Source organism: Nipponia nippon, unplaced genomic scaffold, assembly GCF_047370975.1.
Source record: "Nipponia nippon isolate SJK-2023a ecotype South Korea unplaced genomic scaffold, ASM4737097v1 scaffold_1, whole genome shotgun sequence".
NCBI lineage: Eukaryota > Metazoa > Chordata > Aves > Pelecaniformes > Threskiornithidae > Nipponia > Nipponia nippon.
This window is the reverse complement of record NW_028262290.1, coordinates 145,760,909-145,777,410: the sequence shown is the minus strand read 5'-3', so window position 1 is coordinate 145,777,410 and position 16,502 is coordinate 145,760,909. Positions and strand designations below refer to the sequence as shown.

Here is a 16,502-nt window from a genome sequence, read left to right as displayed (position 1 = left end):
CTTTAATCATCAAAACTTTATCTTGAAAAATGCCACAGATAGCCCTGTAGGCTAAAGATCTTGTCATATCAAAAGAACAAGTGCAAAAGGGCAAGTGAATTGCATTCGCTCATATGACCAGCATCTTGCAAGTTGTCTCTGGAGGAAAAACATGCAACCAAAGAAGAAAGTTTGCTCAGCTTCAGCTCTAGGTTTGGTGAGGTGCCCAGCTACATGTCTTTAGCCAATTGTAATGATTACTGCAGTAAGTTTGACACATGCCTCTTTAAAGCTGGACTGTGCCCATCAGTTCACTTTATAGAGGCCAAAGGATAACAAGGTGTGCAAGCAATAATCTACTTAGGATTTGATCCGACAATTTAGAGGAAGAAGATGCCATATTATATTCCCAGACTTGCTCAATTTTCTAAACAGTACAAAGGATGAAAAAGTAAATCTAGAAGTAAACCCTTCCGGTACAGTCTCAGGTTGCTATAGATACACTCATATCAGGTAGAGGTAAGTTATTGACAAGTAACAACACTGATACTTGTGTTGAGTTAGGTAGAGGTATTCCGTAACATACATTCTCAGTCAGGGTTGAGCAGGCAAGTATTACTTCAAAAATCCAGATCTTGCTGGGTGCTTTAGCACAACGTTACCTCTGCCAGTCAAGTAATTATGTTACTCGTATGGTTTAGTGAAATGAGCTTGTGCTCTCATGCCTTCAGGTTTGTTTGCTAACCAACTCTTCACAGTAACTACTGTAAGAAGAAATGCCTCTGATTTTCTTCTGTGCTTCCCACTTTCATTACAGTATTATGCATAACAGTGAGTATACATCATCCACAATATTATAGCCCTAAGTTACGTTTCCTGTGCTAATGTTTTGTGTAAATGCACATGCAAAAACATTTAAATAGCCTGTGAGACTTGCATTGTTTTTCAACAGCTTTGAGCAAAATAAAACCATATGCATGTGTTCTGTGAGAAAGGCTCAAAGCTACAATGGATAGTTAAGTACAGTATTTCTCACGTGAAGCATCCTTATAGAACAGTATCTCATAGTATGGAATGGTATTTCCTATATAAATTAAAACTTGACTTTATCGGTACAGTTAGGTTGAGGCTAAGGGAACACTATGTTGAAAGTTAAGATCCTGAGTATATCACCTCTATGGCCAGGTAGAAAATTTATGATGCAATGAGACTGATTGTTTTATTTAAGACACACGCACAGTTTAAGTAAGGTTTGGCATTAGTTTTAACACCACCAAGAGATAAGAACAAGCAGTATTTGTTAATGCCAACTATGAACTTCCAAATGACTTCTCTCTCTTTTACTTCATGATAATGCTTTCCATTTACAAAATATTTAGTTTTGACTTATTAAAATCCCCACAACTTATAAATCATTTTTAACAAGTGCAATTTACAGTCACCTCAATTTACCAACCTCATACTTTTCAGTGCTGTTGATTGTGATGGTATTTGTTTTCCACTGATTTTGCAGTTCTCCTGAAACTTGCCAGATGTTTGTAATAGTATCTTCAGAGTGCTTTTGAAGCCCCACCATCAATGTTCCACTCATTTGACTGATCCAATAATGAAATGTCATCTAGGACAAAAAAGGTCTGATTACTCCAGGCAAGTACTATGACAAACAATGAAATACAAGGACTAAGCATCAAGATACCTGGCAAACATGTTCTTCATCAGTTGGAAGGAAAACATTGGTCCTTAAAGTTGCAGAAGAGGATCGCATGTCAGAGGACAAAGAGAGGAAATAACCTATCAAAGGAAATAAAAAAGAAGTCTTAGAAGCTTGGAGAAAAGTTATCTAAAATATAACAGTAAAACAAGAAGAGGCATACGTACAGGTATGAATTAATAACTAAAAAGCCAACTAGAAGTTTTTCCCCGGAAAATATTCATATCACACTTGTAGCCATTGTGTGCTAAGCTTCTGTTCGTATTAAATATTGACAGTATTGCCCCGTGTTCCTGCTAAAATTTCAAGTAGGGTTGCGAAGTGTTTCATGTGCTGATGGCCTGAATACTCAAGGAGTGCAAAATTTTGGGACAAAGTAAGACTTACTGAGATGATCAAAGAGCTTAAACTCCAATTATTGAATAGATCACATCTTTCATGCCTTAACAGCAATCTCTTGTGACCAACAATACAGATTTATTACCACAGTTCGAGTCTTTCAGGAGGTGGTGGAAGATGGGAGAGGAGGCTATGGTGTTCCTCTGTTCCACAGGACACGGATCTGTTTTTTGGCTGCTCAGAAAATTGCCTCACTGCAAAGAGGAAGTTGTGGTATCCCTGTGCACACTCGCAGTATCAAGGGTTGTCTTCAGAATCTCCACACTACCATTAAAGATGCCATTATCTTTCCATTTACAAAACAAGTCCAAATTAAAGCTTTGCTTTACTTGGAAGTGTGACAGCTCAACAAGAGTCAGTGAAATATGGTTGTTGCTATGCCTTTTGACTGATTGTGTCTCTTCCTGATGATATTGTTTCAGATCTTCTAAAAGATGGAAGACAACTACCCTATTTTAGGATATCAACTACTGCTAGTGAAAATTTGGCTCTTCCAGAACCTGAAGATTTCAGAGATGTTAAAGGATGCAAGGGACACACACACACCCAACCTCAACCTATTTTTATTATTTTTTACTTCCTTTCCCTTCTCTCCTTCCCAAACTACAAGCAATGTCAGGTGAACTGTTGCCCTCTGACATTAACATGCAAATGAAAGGAGAAAGATGAAGGAAAAGAAAGCCAAGTGGGACTGAAAGAATAAAAAAAAAGTCCCCAAAATAAAGATCGTTCCAGAAACAAAATATCAGAGGATATGTAGGAAAATCTAAATACTTTATTTCTAAAATTACCCACCCTGACCTCTCATCCTTGTGTACAACTGGGAAGTCACTAAGGACCATAAGACTAGCTCAGTGCTGGAGCCAGCTGAGCAATCCCCCACAGAGAAGCATTTTGCAGCCTGCCACTATAGCAGTGGCCATGCTCCCCCTAGGTTTTAGGTCTTTCATGACTGCTCAGGCAGCACTTTCAGAGCCTGCCAGATGCAGGGATATTCTTCCTACCCACAACAGATGGCTTGGTGCCTCAGCAGAGCCCTATCCCTGACTCCAATCTGTTTCATTGGTTTTTAACTTCCATAAAATTTTGAATTTTTTTCTTTTAGTTCCCTAAAGATAAATGTATCTAAGACTCATAAACAAGGTCAGATTTCACCTGCCACAGGAATTTTAAGTCTTAAACAGATGGGGCAGAGATAATAATTTTAAGAAATTCTTTGAACAGTGATTTTACAGTAAATGTCTGCATAGATAACAGGTTTCAATTAGTCAAAACAGGTTGTGGGTTTTTTTGTGGTTTTTTTTTTTTTTTTAAAGTGGTTGTCACTAGTCTGTTCAACAACATTTTCAGTTAAAATAAGGACCATAAGAAGAGACAGAGCTAAAAAAACCGTGTTGGGTTCTAGTAAATGATTACATAAATCTTCAAAGGAATTACATCTACCAAGTGATCTTTGCTCTTCTGCTAATGTGTGCAATTACTTATCCTGATGGCAGGAACTCTTCCCTTTAATACCCTGCCATAGAGCATGCTCTGCTCAATTGTCACCATACCATATAATTTCTGGGTTTTAAGCAGGAACCAACATAAAACTGATTACACAGTCAGTTGAGTCACCAGCAGTGGGAAAACTTGAATAGCTGCCATAAGGAGATAAATATTTTCTAGGCGATTAGAACCAGCATTCAGAAAATGAACGTACAGTTTAGCCGTTCTCCAGGTAGAAAACTGAAATAACCAAATACATTTAAATCGCCTTAGCCATTCAGTTCTCAGATCTGAGTACACAGCCTTTCAGAAAGCTGTATAGGTACAAGTATTCAAGCTTTCTGTTATCTGATCAAAATAACTCAGATTAATATGGTTACCGCACAATTCAGTCCTGGCAGATACAATGGTGACTGAGCACCCAAAACAAGTCAATGGGAATATACAGGTGACCAAACAGTTTGTTTCCTCTGTAACAAACACTTGAAGCTGATGGTTCTCAATTTTTTGCTGGCTTTGGGTGTCTGCATAAATTAAATTTTCCCCTCCCCACCAGTTCTTCACAACATAAGGGTAACCTTTTTTATTGGTTATAAGCAAGAATATCTTTCAGGTCTCTGCTACATCCTGATGCAGTGTATACTACCAATTAAGCACAAATTCTGGAAACTTCAAACAGCAAGACTGTTGCCTGGTTAATTAATTTTGATTCTAGCCAAGAGTTTGCTATATGTTTATTCCATAGTATTTGTCTTTCATCTGCTTCTCAATGAAAAGAGCTGTTATTGTTTTAAAGTGTTTCAGAACTTACTTACTTGAAATAAAACTTGTGTTTATGAAAAAGGTTTGTTAGTTACTCAAATTTTTGTGCTGACGTCAGTTTAAATCAACATTTATTTAAGAGCAGCCTTATTTTCAGAAGCATAGTGCATACAACAGTATGTGCTTGTATGTTATAAACAAGCAAAAAATGAAGTTGTTAGAAGCACATCACATGGATAAAGTTTCCTAATTACAGAGCATCATGAAAATTGTCAGTTATGGAATGAGAACTTGCAGGAAAATATAGAGTGGGATTTTTTGTTGATGTTTTTTCTATGAAAAATTTTTTAACTTCTGTGCCATTTTCATTTTGCTGATTTCTAAGTAAGTTTTCCATGCATTCACCTTTAAACCACCAATTCACATTAATCATTATATGGAGTTTCTACCTGTTTGGTAGCTTACGCAATGTGTAGGAGGTGCTGCTTGCTTCAGAACAGTACCAATTTCCACACTCCCAGACAATCACAGTTTGAGAACGAGGCGAAAAACACCGAGGCTAATTAGGCTCAGAACAACACTTTAGTCCCACATAAAGTTATATCCTTGTACACTATCTGACGCTGCATTCCTGCCTTCAGGCGCTTGCTCTGAGGGTTGCTGCAGCACTGCTTGTGCACACTAGAGGTGAGAGGGGGTGGATGGAGAGAAAGGGAAAGAGAATAATGGAAGATATGGAGAAGAGAATTAAACCGTTTGGGGTGATTACTTCAACCAGCTCACATCCTTACTGTGACATTAGAAGTCCCCATTAAATTCTTTCTCTCTTTCCTTGCTTTCTTAGAAACAAGGCATCTAACATCTTTGGAAAACTGGAGAAGGCTTGCTGTGGCTAAAAAAGTTGGCTTAAGGTAGCTAAAAAGGTATGAAGAAAATCATGTATTACAGAAGGAAAAAGCCAGGCTTTGGAAAGCAGGGTTAACTTGACAATTAGAAAAGTATAAAGGACATAGTTTGTCTGAGGACAGGGGCAACGAATTACTTGTTTGAGGGACAGTCTTTGATGCAAAGTGGAATTGTGACAAGATTTATAGAGGAGCTGGCTCAATCAGGCTATCAAAGCTCTTTCCATCCCCAGATCCAAAGTTATCTTCTCTCAGAATATTTGGAGCAATAATATTAGCTGCATATAACAGTACACACACTCTGGCCATTTACCAATATAAGAAGAGATAAAAATACATCTCAAAATGAGGGACCCAATACTCATTTCTAAACTTTGCAACCGTCAAGACTGAAATTATCACCTGATATCTCCAAAACAGGTAAAGGTCACTCAGGTGGGTAAACATGACTCTTGATGACTGATTACTTGTTCCTCTATAACAAAAATTGTTTTCTGGAGTATTGCCTTTTTTTCTGAAATTCTGGGTTATTGTAATTACAATCACCTAAAAACCTGGATACAAGAGGTCAGAAAACATATGGCAGAATACAACTGAACTATCAAGAAATTAGTAAAATTAAGCAAATAAAATAGAGAACTACCTAATTTGTAAGAGCCCATGGTTCATGAAGATTCTTACCACATGAAGATTCTTACCACTGTCATTCCCATTGTGGTCAAAGTACGGTGGTCCCATGCCAGATCGACCATTTCTTCTTATCCATCCAGGCTGTAAATTCAATTCATGAAGAGCTTTGCATAGATCAGTTTCAAAATCACACTTTTCACGGGAGGAACCTGAATTGAAGTAAACAAACAAAAAATTAAGACCTCAAAAACAGAAGCAAAGGGATATGTTCTCACCATCACTTGCTGTTTAATTAGCACACAGAAACACTATGAATGGCCTCCTAAAAAAAGTAAGAAACACCAGAATTTTTAAATCATGAACAAAAGGAAACAAGGCAGTGGAAGAGAGACAAGAGAGAATGAATATTGGAAAAAAAAAACCAAAACAAACCACCAAGGCCTCCCCCTGCCAAACCAAACCCAAACCAGTCCATTTATATTATGTCACTATAACTTATGCTTTTTTCTTCACAAATATCTGTGTAGCTACCTACTTGTAGGTAGCTAAGCTAGCATAGCTTATATGCAGAGGCTGTTCTGAAAATATACTGCAGCTATTGGCTGAAGAATTTCAGTATATCCACTGTTTATCCAGGGCTCTTGAACAGAAAAACAAAGACTTAACACCAGGAAATAACTAGATAGCAAAAATATTGTATGAGGTTCAGCAAGGCTAAGTGCTTGGTCCTGCACTTCGCTCACAACAAACCCATGCAATGCTACAGGCTTGGGGAAGAGTGGCTGGAAAGCTGCCTGGTGGAAAAGGACCTGGGGATGCTGGTCAACAGCCACCTGAACATGAGCCAGCCATGTGCTCAAGTGGCCAAGAAGGCCAATGGCATCCTGGCTTGTATCAGGAATAGTACGGCCAGCAGGACCAGGGAGGTGGTAGTGCCCCTGTACTCGGCACTGGTGAGGCTGCACCTCAAGTACTGTGTTCAGTTTTGGGCCCCTCACTACAAGAAGGACATTGAGGTGCTGGAGCGTGTCCAGAGAAGGGCAATGAAGCTGGTGAAGGGTCTGGAGCACAAGTCATATGAGGAGCGGCTGAGGGAGCTGGGGTTGTTTAGTCTAGAGAAGAGGAGGCTGAGGGGAGACCTTATTGCTCTCTACAACTACCTGAAAGGAGGTTGTAGTGAGGAGGCTGTTGGTCTCTTCTCCCTAGTAACAAGTGATAGGACAAGAGAAAATGGCCTCAAGTTGTGCCAGGGGAGGTTTAGATTGGATATTAGGAAAAATCTCTAAACTCAAAGGATAGTCAGGCACTGGAACAGGCTGCCCAGGGAAGTGGTTGAGTCTCCATCCCTGGAGGTATTTAAGAGACATGTAGGTGTGGTGCTTACGGACATGGTTTAGTAATGGACTTGGCAGTGTTAGGTTAGTGATTGGACTCGATGATCTTAAAGGTCTTTTCCAACCTAAATGATTCTATGTTTCTATGATTCCACTGCTGTTTATTTCACCATTTTGCAACCTGCATTTTGCAGGAATTTGGAGTATAAGCACATTCTCAGAAAGCCCCCATGACCTAATAACAGAAAGGTGAGGCTCTCATCATCTGACATACTCCAAAGTTTACCAGTGCTCATCATCTTTACTAAGCTGCTGTATTAAAGCAAAAACCACATTGTTCAGAGAAGAGCTGAAACAAGTCCTCAGAATGACATAGTCTCTCCCTTTGCCTTTCCTCTCACCTTATTTCTTCCAGTGCACATAGCAACATAGTGGGGAAGGACTACTTCTCCCCTTGCGACATTCCCCTGTAGGGCAGCATAGGTTAGAAAAGGGAGGCAGAACATGTCTTTCTGGCACAGGACCCAGTTTGGTGTACCAGTTCGTTCACAGAATTTGAGGTGGGTATGCAACCAGATAAATAATTGCTTACTGTGAGGGAGGGATGGGTGTTTATTTCTGCTCTGGTGTCAGACAGCCCTTTTTGCATCACATCCAAGCTGGATGAAAGAGCTTGCACGTGCCTGACAGGCTGGACAGCCCTGTTCCTTGAACCACTTATTATAGTGGTGGAAGGATTTAAAAAAAAAAAAAAAAAAAGAAAAAAAAGGTCTGATCAGATGCATCTGTATAGAGCAACTTATTGCAACTTCACCCCAAGCAGAATGGCCAGTATGTGGGACTGTATCCAGATTTCATGCACTGTGTGGAAACTTTCAGTTCACCTGCATTTTCTCTTACAGAGCAGAGGAGGATCAGTTAAGACTCTGCCTTCTAATCAGCATTCCGGTTAAACACGAGAGCTACAATGCCTTCACGCTCCCTCTCAAATTGATGCTCACTCCAGGGCCCTGCTAATGTTTTTGGTCTATTCTATCTTATCACAGTTCACTAATCATTTTAAATAAAGTTGCAGCTGCAGCATTTATAGTCACACTATGATGTCCAATATCATGGCTCTCATATTCATATCAGATATAATTCATGTAAGCATTCCAGACTCAAGTTAATATGCAGATTGGCTGATTCATCAATCAACTTTTTATTGCTGCTTTTATTCCTTAGCTCTTTAAGTGGCTGAAAAGCATGTCAGTGGTTCTTCAAAAGCACAAACACTGTTAAGGTGTATCTGCTTCACATTACATGAAATGCACCAAATCATATTCAATATTTCCTCAGGAATTTTCTCATAGCTGAAAAAACAATTTAAAAATCAATATGTACAAAATAATAAGAACAGTACCGTCTTAAATTTAAAAAAAAAAATAAATCCTTGATCATTCATTATTATTTTCCAAGGCAATATTCATTTTCACAGAAAATATAACTTGAAAGCAAACCAGTGTAAATTTGCTGGAAGATAGATTTACAAAGATAAAGTCACTGCTTAAAGAGGAAAAGGCTAGAAGGAAGAAGTGTGTGGGATGTTCTAGGTATTTTTTGCAGAATTTCCTGTGAACAAAACAAATATTTGAAATAACTTCTAAGGAAAAATTCCAAGTCTCACAGAAACACACTACAGTTTAAGGTTCTATTTCAAGTGTGTATGTGTATAAAATATCAGTTTGGGATTTTCTGGGAGCAAAAATATTTTTAAGAGTAGTTAGCATTCATCTGCTAGTGAATATTTTGCAATAGTATTTCAGAGATAAAAAATGACTGTAGGGTTTATTCTGCTCCTTTTCCAGTGCTGTGGCAAAGCACAAACCAACAACATATGAAGTTCAAAATGACAATAAAAATACATCATCTGAAATTCCAACTTTGATATATTTTCAGGGCAGAAACATCCTTAAACCAGAGAAAACAGCAGGGACCTGTCATGAACATGAGATCGAAGAGCTGAAACAGAAATAGAAAAATAATTTTGCAATAATCCCAAATCAGAAGAGTGGGTGGCAGCAGGATGAATCTTCAATTTGACACCCTGATCTGTATGTCTCACAGCTAACTTCTCTCCTGGAGTGATCCAGAGCATTATCTAAGCAGCCCCAGCATCTACAGCCTGTCACTCAGAGCCTAGTTCCACACCTCTTGCTTACCCATACTTAAAATACAACATTATTTGGTATTGAGGTCTTTTCACAGAACCCATAGACTCATTTTTCTAAACTAGTCTTTGGAGCAATCTTTAATTTCTCTACTTTCATATAAGCATTTCTCTATAGCAGTATTCCCTCAACAGCAAGTATAAATAGCCTCCATAAAAATTAATGGAAGAATGCATCTCTTGCTGCATGTTCTGCAATCATAATAGAAAGTGCTGCCTGGAGGAAATGCTCTTTCTACGGAAACCAAGACCAAGCACAATGAGGATTTCAAGGCTATGCTGTGAAACGTAGCATAACCATCTCTTGTGCAAGTGATACAAAAAAATACTAACCTGTGATATGTTAGTCACACATCAGGGGATTCAACAGGCATAATTTCCAGCCATTGGCATTTAATACATTGTAGTACAGCACAATAAAGTTACAAAATGTATTGATATCCAGTACAGTCTTAACAATTGTCTTATTTGCAGAGGAAAAAAAAAATCAAGTATCCTAGAGTTGATTCTAGACTCCTGTTCCAAACAGATATCTGCATTGTATTTGGATAAAACAGGGAGTCATACTGGAAGAAGAAAAACAACATGTATCTGGGCACAAAATGGTAATTTGAGGAATCTGGATTTAAGTTACTGCTCTTTCTCACAGATTTCAGCTGAATTCAATGATCGTTAACATGCTGTAATTATAATTTTTCAGTGTGCACAGAAACACACAGGCTCATCTAAAGACAATCTACTTTAAAGCTAAACCTTAAAAACCCAACAAATATAGTAGCTTCCTTTGTTGCACAGTGAGTGGAAGAACTTAGATAAGCTTTTAGTTAAAATTAGAATTTTTGATAAATCCAAGCTCTTCTTTGCACTCCAGAACAAAGATCCTCAAAGAGCAGGACTGTGTTATATATTGTATGAAATCATTTGCAGCATCATTTTGTGTTACAGTATTCTGGAAATAGTAGATTTCTGATGCAAATTTACTCAGACACTAGGAGTTAAAATTCATTTTCACTGCTTAGATCTTTCATTTAAAGGAAACAGCAGCAACTGTATTCATAGCCTCTAAATGTGACAAACATTTAAGTTAGGATTATCAGTTCATGAATTCAAGAAAATTCCCCCCCCCCCCCCCCCCCCCCTTCTAGACTGAAAAAAAAATGCAGTTGTTGCTTATATCTTGATCTAGGTATTCAGGATGAAACTCGGATTTCAGCAAACAATTTTACCACAAATTAAGGAAAAAAAAAAAAAGTAACACTTGTTACATCTCCATTGAATTTATGTGGATGAGGAAACACTTTCTTTGCTACATAATATCCATATAAAGATTTAGGAAAGAGTTGCACTGTATAGAGGTTGAAAATTAAGCAAGAAAAATGAAACTGAAGCAGGAAGAAAGTGTCTTAGAAAATCAAATGAAGAAGAGCGTGGAAAGAAAAAATTCCCAAACATTTTTGTAACATAAAAAAACCTCCCTGCCTAGTTGTCTCTGCTACCACATTCAGTTATCAAACCGTATCACACTTACAATGAAGCCCACAGAGACTTACCTTGTTTCTCATCACTGTTGTCTCCACACTGGTTGGTGAAAATGCACAGTTCCCCAGATGGAGTAGAGGAGCCATCACCACGTTGGCATTCAATTCCTGTAGATGACTGAGTATCTACCGGAGCAAAGCAATATAATGCACAGAAGAATATGAATCTCTTCATGGGCTATGTTACTGTCCAAGCTTTCACTCGGACAAGAATTACTTTAACTGTCTAGTATTGGTCATGAAGCATCTCTGAAAAAGCTGTGTTTACACACATCTCTCTGGAAGATGTTTTTAGAACCTCACTTTCTGAATCTGCAGCTTAAGGGAAATATGGCTTCTGCAAAGCAGTGACTTTCAACCAGGTGTGTCTTTGGATAATATTTAACTGAGTTATAACATTGGTTTATGACTAAAAAATTTTGGTGCATGCTGTGCAAGTCAAGTGTATACCATTAACTTACTGATTGGATTTATTGCCCGATAGTTTGCAAATGTATTAGATAAGAAAATAACAGGACAACAGAGTAGAATTACTAAGTGGCCAACATTCATCAAGATCTCTCTTTTCTCACAGGGAGTTGGCAAATGCTTACAAAACTTTACGAAGAGCTTGTACATCAAATGTAGAAAACTGTTCAGGAATTCAAAGTTGATTTTGCATCAAAGGGATTATAAGTGACTGATCTAGGGAAAGAATTAGAATTTTCAGAGCCTGTAGACATATGATGCTGACAGTTGAAAGTGGTATCTATTTATTATTTACTTGGGCTACAACTGTAGATAATGACTGAATTACTTGAGAGTACCTGGTTGTTAATGGAATCATATCTGCAACCACAATTTGCATAAATGCATGAATGGACTGGCTATTAATGAATACTTTCCAAATTACTAGATTCCTGTATTTACTGGAAAAAAAACGTATTTTGTGTGATACTACTAGTGTTTCCCAAGGTTAGGAAAAAATTAGAGATACCTAGGATCCCGAATCTGAATTCTTATTAGCAGCGAACAATATGATCATAGAAACAAGCACAGTCAGAATTTGTTAAAATAAATAATAATAATAATAATAATAATAATAATAATAATAATAATAATAATAATAATAATAATAATGAAGAAGAAGAAGAATTTGTCACCCATTGCAGGAATCCATTGTTAGGGGAAACTACCATCAATACCAACCCCAAATATATTACCCTGCTAACATATTCAGTCTTTGTCCAGGGTTATTTAGTTATAGATATAATCCTCCCCCCGCCCCCCAATTTACATAATTACTAGTTCTGAAATAGTGCACTTAAAAGAAAAAGTGTATAGTCAGAGGCGACACAACAGTTCCCTATTAGGCTGCCAAGAAGAGTATTTGCATTGTGTAAATAGATTTACAGTGCATTATATGGAAAACCAATCAGGGCTCACCCAGCAGACATAGGCATTACTAAAACATCCTCATACAAAAGGACTCCGCCAGTACAAGAGATGGAAGTCAGTGTGTTGATTTATAATCCCTTTGATGCAAAATCAGCTTTGAATTTCTCAACTGTGTTTCACTGAAACACACCAGTTCTGACAGAGCTTTTACATGGATGAATCAAGGATCTTCAAATTGAGGAGGGGGAGTGGAGAGAGATATCCAGCCAGTCCAAAAAGCCAACTTTGTGAGAGAAGATTGAATCAACTTGTTTTGTTCAGCCTAGCAACACAAGAAAACAGGGAAATTATATTAATGAAGTACCTTAACCACTTCAGATGACCCAAATCCAGGGGAAGGAGAGATAATAGGAAAAGCAGATGATGATTGCAAACGTTAAAGAGCAGTATCAGCCCAAGGCAAATGAATCTGAAAACTAGACAAAATTAGGCTGACAATCATGTAAACCTGGCACTCCTTTAATAGGAATAGTGGGATGAAAAAAAAAAAACCCCAAACACTAACTATTTTTATGACAGAGCTGTATTACTGTACTGAAAGGATCATACAATTGCCCAAGTGGCAACCTGTAATAAGTAACTGATGCCAGCAGCTCTGGAGATTTCTTCACCTGTAAATTCCCGAGATCAAATAATTGGCATGCACATACCACTGTGCATGCTTCCGATTTGCCTGTTAGCCCTGGTGAGCAGAATTAAGGTATATCTCTGCAACTAAAGTATGCTGATTAGGAAGCATAAGTGCTACAGTAGCTACAAATAGAAACAGACAACCTATATCTGGAAGTATATCCATCATTACAGATCCATATTTTCATAATGTAAGAAATTTCTTGTCAGGGTATAATGACTACTCCTCCAACATTGCCTTAAGGCTATCAGTCCAAGGGCTGATGCCACTTCCTGTTATCTCCAAAACCAGAGGCAGACATATGTTTATCGTAATAAAGGTTTCACTTCTGCCTAGAAAGCATTTTCCAGCTGATTTGGTTCAACTCCACCCTTTTCATCACTACCCTTCTGTGGACATCATTTTATGTGCTTCATTTCAACGTTTTTTCCTCAGGCCATAGAGCTGATTGGAAAACTTCCTGAAGAAAAGCAGGGCTACTAATAAATGAATTAAGAGTCCGTTGATATATATATCAGAGTTCATCAAGAATGTGCTTGCTTCCCTTCCATAAGTACAGCTTAGATTAGAAGCTTATATAAAAAAAAAACCACTATTCCATATAATATGTCATATTACTACATTCGTAAAGGCTCAAATGTTTTATGCTATTCAGCTGCTTTGTTTTCCAATCTGTTTTCTCCAACATACAATATTTCATCTTATTCTTTCTTTTCCCCTACATCTTCTAAAACTCCTCTTTGCACTGTTGTACTTCACAGTGACAGGATTTCCCAGTCTTTCAGCTTTTTCCCATTTTATTAAAACTTCTGCTGCAATATTCTAAGCTGTTCTCCTGCTCTGCCTGTAGCATAAAATCTGCATACAAGCTCTTTGAGTAAGAGGGTAATTTTTCGCAGAAACTGGTATCCACTTCCATTTTTATTATGCTCTAAAACATTAATAAGAAGCAAAATTGCATAACCCAAACAAGTCAGAATCACCTTAAGATCTGTTATGAGTGGAAATAAATGAAAAATGCATCAAATATTCAGAAAGAACTTAGGGTGTTATCCAAGGATTTTTAATGAAGGAAAAAAAAAGGTATTTCAGTGAAGATGTAACAAAAAGTGCAAAACCAAAGAAAAGGTGTCTTTTCTGCAAGTGTGTGGCTATGTACAAGTAAGGAGAGTTTCTTGAGAAGTGCAACAAGTCAGCCCTCTTGTCAACTAACAAGAAGAACACCACAGTTTTTTCTAAGCTCTGAGAAACATATGAAAAGGGACAAAAAGATGAATCAGAAGCAAAAGACTTACAGGGAAAGTCAAAAGGACAAACACTTCAAGTACTGAACTGCAAGCACCCTGAAAACAGAAAGAAGAACGACGATCTAGAAAAAAAGGAGGAGCAGACAGAGAACGAAGATGTATAAACCAGTAAAAATATACACGATGTCAGGAAAGTAGAAGGATGGGCAATAATCAAAGGGTTTTTTTGAAAGCAGTAGAGAAATTTTTCAGAGACACTAAAGACTAAAAGGAGAGCAAGCAGAGCCAGGCACTATCTCTATTTTCAAAGTTACTTTAGCAAACAAGCAGTTCTTAAAAAGGAAAAAAAAAGTTAAAATAAAAAACTGCTTGAATTTACTTCAAAGCTGGATTTATCTGGCTTAGCTTAATTCATTTCATTTGCTGTAAGTGAAAAAAAGATTGCCCTCTCAGCCTTTCCACTTGTTTAAGTAAATCTGTTGAAAAAGTTATAGATATTTAATCTAGGATTTTTAAAAGATAAGTCTTATAAAGAAGTCCAAACAGGCTCTGAAACAGGGCCAGAAAAGTTTTGCATTTTTAAGTCTATTTTTCATGTCAACAGAAAGTTATCTGCTTAAGCAGAAAATGGATTGCAGTTAGTAATTCTCCATTAAGTTTTTGTAGAGACAGTTATTAGCAACACATGAAACAGAGGAAAGAACTCAAAAAACGGGGTATTAGTTTCACCATCGGAAAACAGTGTTCAAATTTTGCTGTTACTACTAACTTTCTTTCACAGAAAAGTCTTACAGAATAGAAACCGTGGTCACATCTTCAGAGAAATCAAAATTTCATTAAATGTAATGTAACCTTTTAATGGCAAGTTTGTAACATTTTTATATGTGACCAGAGTACGGAGCATTACATCAGTGTATGTACCTTTAACATATATCTCATTTTCTCCTAATGTACAGTTTAGTAAACATCATTAATTTTAATACAAAGTCCTTCAAATCCATTTATGCAAGAACCATTTTATTCAATCATTAAGAAAACCGCCAAAATCATATTTTTTAAATAATTCACAACTACTCAGCCAAGTCTTCGTTTTGAGAACCCCCTCCCAAAAATATGCTATTCATATTATCATACAACAGCTCTAGCTTTTAATTGTCAAATTGGACCCGAATGACATCTGCAAAGTAGAAGAAAGCCAAGCAACCACAGTAACACCAAACTGATCAGTTTTTAACAAGAACTGACAGAATTCTTTACTTTGATGTGAAGGACAATAATTGCATACCATCTGCTTCCAGTTAAGTGGCATTAATTCAATAGTTAACTTGAAAGAGGACTAAGATATTAATACATTTGATTAAAAAGGATTCTGGATAAGTGTTCTTACCACCCATCTCCATTTGCTAAAAGAAATTAGTAAAAGCAATTAGGAAGTTAAAACCAGACTTAATATATTGATCAGTGTACAACATGAACACCACAGTTACAACTAGTGAAGGAAAAAGCCCATAATATTAATGCAAAGTGTGATGAACTAGATAAAATCGAGTCAAAGTCCTAGATCATTACAGATTGAAATAAGGTAACACTTCAGGAAAATTTTTGTTGAAGTAAAGAAGTACTTTTGGAAAGTAAATAAAATAGTCAACGGGAGACACAAAAGACTAATCTGATCCCTGTGTGTACCACATGCTAAAATTTGTCTCGGCACCTAGAGTTTGGAGCAAGAAATATTTCAATTCTGAACTGTCAAGAGCTCAGTAGAACTGCCCTTCTCTCTCTCAACCCCAAAGTAAGAGGGGAAAAAAAAAATTATCAAAAGTGCTTCTAATCCATAAAGCAATACACTATTGGAAGACAAAACTATGAATTGGCATAAAGTAACTCTGATCAGGCAAAATACATTTCTACCTCCTACCTACTATCTGCCTCTTCAGAGAAATTGGAGCAAAAGCAGAATAATGATTTTCTCAGCATTTGCTTTTCAGTCCAAAAACTTCCAATAGATTTCAGCACATACTGCTCCCACACAGTCTTCTCCAAGTCAATAGGAAAGTCTTTCTTCCATCACATCATTCTACCAAGCATTTTGGTTCTATTCTTTGTTGTAAGCAGCTCCCTAGTCCTCTAAGCCCTCTTCAGCTGTAACTAATTGATCAAGCAGCACTGTCTCACAGGAGCAGAGCTGTAGAGTGAAACCCATGGGGCTGAGGACCTGACGCGTTATGTAAC

The 16,502-nt window shown here is 37.3% G+C and overlaps 1 protein-coding gene across 1 annotated transcript in view; it reads right to left on the bottom strand.

Moving 5' to 3' along the window:
* The window catches only part of MALRD1 (MAM and LDL receptor class A domain containing 1), a 286,614-nt gene extending 275,484 nt beyond the window's left edge, over window positions 1–11,130 (bottom strand). The window contains exons 1-4 of the mRNA XM_087760128.1: window positions 10,968–11,130; window positions 5,943–6,083; window positions 1,676–1,770; window positions 1,436–1,597 (exon numbers count right to left, since the gene is read on the bottom strand). Coding sequence (XP_087616254.1) covers window positions 1,436–1,597; window positions 1,676–1,770; window positions 5,943–6,083; window positions 10,968–11,130 — 561 coding nt within the window. The remainder of the gene's footprint in view (window positions 1–1,435; window positions 1,598–1,675; window positions 1,771–5,942; window positions 6,084–10,967) is intronic.
* Between the last annotated feature and the right edge of the window lie 5,372 nt (window positions 11,131–16,502).